The sequence below is a fragment of the Colobus angolensis genome, unplaced genomic scaffold, assembly GCF_000951035.1.
Source record: "Colobus angolensis palliatus isolate OR3802 unplaced genomic scaffold, Cang.pa_1.0 Scaffold17, whole genome shotgun sequence".
In the NCBI taxonomy this organism is placed as follows: Eukaryota; Metazoa; Chordata; class Mammalia; order Primates; family Cercopithecidae; genus Colobus; species Colobus angolensis.
Window position 1 is genome coordinate 829,134 of NW_012114821.1, and position 2,783 is coordinate 831,916.

The 2,783-nt window shown below is 55.4% G+C and overlaps 1 protein-coding gene across 1 annotated transcript in view; it reads left to right on the top strand.

Moving 5' to 3' along the window:
• Positions 1–1,778: 1,778 nt before the first annotated feature.
• The window catches only part of BOP1 (block of proliferation 1), a 31,811-nt gene continuing 30,806 nt past the window's right edge, over positions 1,779–2,783 (top strand). Inside the window, exon 1 of the mRNA XM_011938206.1 lies at positions 1,779–2,087. Coding sequence (XP_011793596.1) covers positions 1,779–2,087 — 309 coding nt within the window. The remainder of the gene's footprint in view (positions 2,088–2,783) is intronic.

The window sequence follows — 2,783 nt, forward strand, 5'->3', positions numbered from 1 at the left end:
CACGTGGCCGCGCTGGGGCGGGTGGGCCCGGCTGCTGTCACCTGGGCGCCCGTGCCCAGTGAATCGGCCTTGGGCGTGGGCGCAGCTCCTCTATCGGGGGCTATTAGGCAGAGCAGACTGCAAGGTGAAGGACGGCGTCCGGGAAGCAAAGAAACGGGGGTGCAGGGAGTGGGGATAAGCGCCCCTTGCAGCAGCCTCTCCGGCCGTTCCATTTGTACGTCCTGCCAATAAAAGGGCTCGGCTTGCGCTCCCAGTAAATGCTTAACCTACGTACACGCTAGTTAATCGCGTTTTTATGCTCAGGGGATAGACATGAGAATAAGAAAACCTGAATAGAACCCAGGTTTGCTGCGTTTGCTGTATCAGAACTCTCTGTTGCCCTCTGCCAGCTCAGTCCCGTCTCGGTTGTGGGGATGGTCAAATTGGGTGGTGGAGGGAATGGACAGCCAGCCCCTCACAGCCCCCTCGGGCGCGCTGGATTGTTGAAACTGCCCCATTGCTTTGTGAAGCGAACTCAACTCATCCTGGTTCCCATGGGCTGAATGGCCCGCAGGCCGCTCTAGGCGCCAGGTTCTGCTGCTTGCACCCTGGAGCTAAATGGTCCTCAGGAGCCAGTTGTTTGCGCCCAGGCCATGCATGCCATTTCCACTAGTTATTGTGATTGTGGAGCTGACTGAGTACCAAGACACATCATGACTGTGTGAGAGAGACATTGTGTGAACACTCAGTATGTAATAGCCAATACATCTGGGTCGTACCTTAAGTGAGACTTGTAAACTATTAGGAAAGCAGTAAAATCTAGAATTCTACATTCAACTGCTTCCATTTTCTTTTCTTTTTCTTTCTTTCTTTCTTTTTTTTTTTTTTTTTTGAGATAGAGCCTTGCTCTGTTGCTCAGACTGGAGTGCAGTGGCACAATGTCGGCTCACTGCAGCTTCCACCTCCCGGGTACCTCAGCCTCCTGAATAGCTGGGATTACAGATGCCTGCCACCACCGGCCAATTTTTGTATTTTTAGTAGAGATGGTTTCACCATGTTAGCCAGGCTGGTCTTGAACTCCTGACTGACCTCAGGTGATCCACCCCCCTCGGCCTCCCAAAGTGTTGGGATTATAGGCGTGAGCTACCGTGCCTGGCCTTCAGCTGCTTCCTAAGAGTCTAAGTTCTCGTTCCACTTTTTAAGGCCAGTGAAGGACCCAAACACTGTGTGTGCTGGTGTCACGCAGCCAGCAGGGCTCTGCTCAGAGAGAGGAGTGGGTGGGTTGGTGCGTGGTTGCAACTGGAGTCTGTCATTCCTGTGACTCGGCAGCCAATCCTTTCCTTTTGCTGATCAATGGTTGGTCCCAATCTGGTTAAATGAGGAGGCTTCTGCTTCAAGTGGTAAAAGCCCTTCGGGGACCCCGGTTCTCTTCCAGCCCCCAGCCCCTTTTCTAGTGACCTCATGGCTCTGGGGCCTTGGATGCCAGCGTGAGGTATGGAGAGGGCTTAGGTAGGCTGTGTGAGGGAACCAGTGGAGTCCAGCCTGGCCTGACCCCACAGGGCCTCTGGAGCGGCAGTGGCGGTAGAGAGCAGTGTTAGTTCTGCGCTGAGAGCTGAGCTCCGAGAGGAGGAGGTTGTCCTTGAAAAGCCCCTTCCCCGTGAGGTGCTAGGAATTAAAATGTCGATGCCAAAGGCAAGAGTCTGTCTTGTCAGTGGAGGTAGAAGATGAGGAAGGCTCAGGTTGGGTGGATGGTTTTGGTGGAAGTTTGTGACTACAGGGATGTGGTTCCTGGAGGCTGCATGGAGCTGCTGGTGGGTGCCTGGAGGGGTGAGAGGCAGCTCTTCCTGCAGTGTTCAGCGCCTCATGCCTGGAGGGGCAGTTGTCACCAACCCAGTGTTTCCTTGCAGCCTTCTCTCCTCTGCACCTCTCCTCTCAGCCACAGCACCGGCAGCGATTCTGACAGCGAGGAGAGTGTGTTCTCAGGCCTGGAAGATTCCGGCAGTGACAGCAGTGAGGATGATGACGAAGGCGACGAGGAGGGAAAGGACGGAGCCCTCAGTGACGAGGGCCACAGTGGGATGGAGAAGACCATTGAGGAGCAGGTGCAGGTGGGTGAGCGAGGAGCCCCCTTGAGGGCTCACCCCCATGTGCAGGTGGCCTTGGGCTTTCTGAGGCTGCCACCACACTGCCTTCTCCACTGTCCCTCAGAACCCTGAGGCCCGCGTCCCTCCTTCGCTGCACCTGGGGCACACTTGGGCTCTAGGACTCTGGTTTCCATCCCCAGTTGTGTGCTGTTCCCAGGAACTCTGAAAATCCACATGCCTAGGCCCTCCGATGATGCTTGGGAAACCCTCCTGGCAACAGGCTGGGTTTCCTTGAGGCGGGGATTTTGCTGCCTGGGATCCAGTGGCAGGACCCAGCCAACGAGGGAGCTGAGCAGTGTGGCAGGGCTCAAGCAGGCGGCATGGGGGCCCCAGTGGAACCCTCCCGGGCCTGACCCCACAGGACTTCAGGGGCCTGAGCAGCCCGTGGGTAGAGAGTTTGACATTGTACCTGTTGCAGCTGTGGTGGGGAGGGTGCACCCTACTCTTATTGAGAACAACAGGAGAAAAGCATAATTTAACTAAAACACAGCATTTGTTAGTTTTTATTTACTTTTTTGAGACAGAGTCTCACTCTGTCGCCCAGGCTGGAGTGCAGTGGGATGATCTTGGCTCACTGCAACCTCCATCCCCTGGGTTCAAGCAATTCTCCTGACTCAGCCTCTCTAGTAGCTGGGATTACCGGCATATGCTACCACACCC